This window comes from Vigna radiata, chromosome 8 (genome assembly GCF_000741045.1).
Source record: "Vigna radiata var. radiata cultivar VC1973A chromosome 8, Vradiata_ver6, whole genome shotgun sequence".
In the NCBI taxonomy this organism is placed as follows: domain Eukaryota; kingdom Viridiplantae; phylum Streptophyta; class Magnoliopsida; order Fabales; family Fabaceae; genus Vigna; species Vigna radiata.
In genome coordinates, this window is record NC_028358.1 from 1,676,780 (window position 1) to 1,678,011 (window position 1,232).

General features: G+C 36.4%; 1 protein-coding gene across 1 annotated transcript; it reads left to right on the forward strand.

Annotated features, from left to right (window-relative positions):
- On the forward strand, positions 1-718 carry LOC106772164 (indole-3-acetic acid-induced protein ARG7-like). Its single transcript, XM_014658376.2, has one exon. It carries the CDS (start codon positions 329-331, stop codon positions 605-607), a length of 279 nt encoding a protein of 92 aa, XP_014513862.1. The 5' UTR covers positions 1-328; the 3' UTR covers positions 608-718.
- Positions 719-1,232: the final 514 nt, after the last annotated feature.

Here is a 1,232-nt window from a genome sequence, read left to right on the forward strand (position 1 = left end):
TTGAATGTGTGATGAGACGCTATCAACCACAGAGGTGTAACATACTAAACACGATACATCTTTCTGTTCTGGAGACACATGTAAAAATTCGAAGACAACACCATATAATTTGTCTATGATTTGGCCCCATTATTCCAATCTCATCAATAATTCATCTATCAATTGGTTTCTCCGATAGCCGTTTATCTCTATATATAATTCATGGTTGCACACTTTTAGAACCAACACAGATCATCCATATCCTAAAGCATTCAAAATTCAAAAACTTAGTTTCAAGAATTTCTCAAAACCCTTTTGTTTTCGAATTTCTCACACGGTTAATACAACAATGGGCTTCCGTTTACCCGGTATCAGAAGGACTTCATCTGGCAGAAATCAAGCATCTTCAAAAGTGTTGGATGCGCCAAAGGGATGCCTTGCAGTCTATGTGGGAGAGAATATGAAACGGTTTGTGATTCCTGTATCACACTTGAATCAACCTCTATTCCAAGACTTGTTGAGTCAAGCTGAGGAAGAGTTTGGATATGATCATCCCATGGGTGGCCTCACAATTCCTTGCAGCGAACATGTCTTCCAACATATTACTTCTTGTTTGTATGGACAATAAATCTCAATTTTTGAGGCTGTAATAGATTAGTAGTAACATTTTTGTACAATAGGAATATTCTCATCTTGTAAAGTTGTCTCTTTCCTGAGAATTTGGGAAATGAAAGATCATCGACAGACAAAATCAGAGTTTGTAATTTTTTCTTCAATGAGAATGAACTCGACTGCTTAAGCATCTCCTTTTGAGTTTTTTGCTTATTAGTTACAGTGTTCCAGTTTTCCAAAGAAAGAATGTAGAGGAAGGAAAGTTAATGCAAAAAACTATAGAAGTGTGATGGTAATTTATTTTACCTTACTAATTTAAGGCAGGCCTGATATCATCATGCTTGCAAGAAGTTACTTTTTCATTCATGAAACATCCAAGTGATATCCATCTCGGTGAAGCAAGAAGGGTGTTAAGAGGTAATTTGAGCGATGGAATAAAGTATGTCAAGAAGACTGAAGCACTGTTTGTTGGCATTTGTGATAGTTATTGGCTAGATGCATGAATGGTATGAAAAACACTTCTAAATATATTCTTTCACTCGGCTTAGGTGTATTTTCACGTCTGCAAAAGGCAGGAAGTTGTATCTCATACTTCTAGAATGGTAGGATATATTTCAACTAGCTTGGCAACCCAACAAGCA

Coding starts and splice junctions, on each gene's coding strand:
- LOC106772164 (XM_014658376.2), top strand. CDS start 329: ATGGGCTTCCGTTTACCCGGTATCAGAAGGACTTCATCTGGCAGAAAT.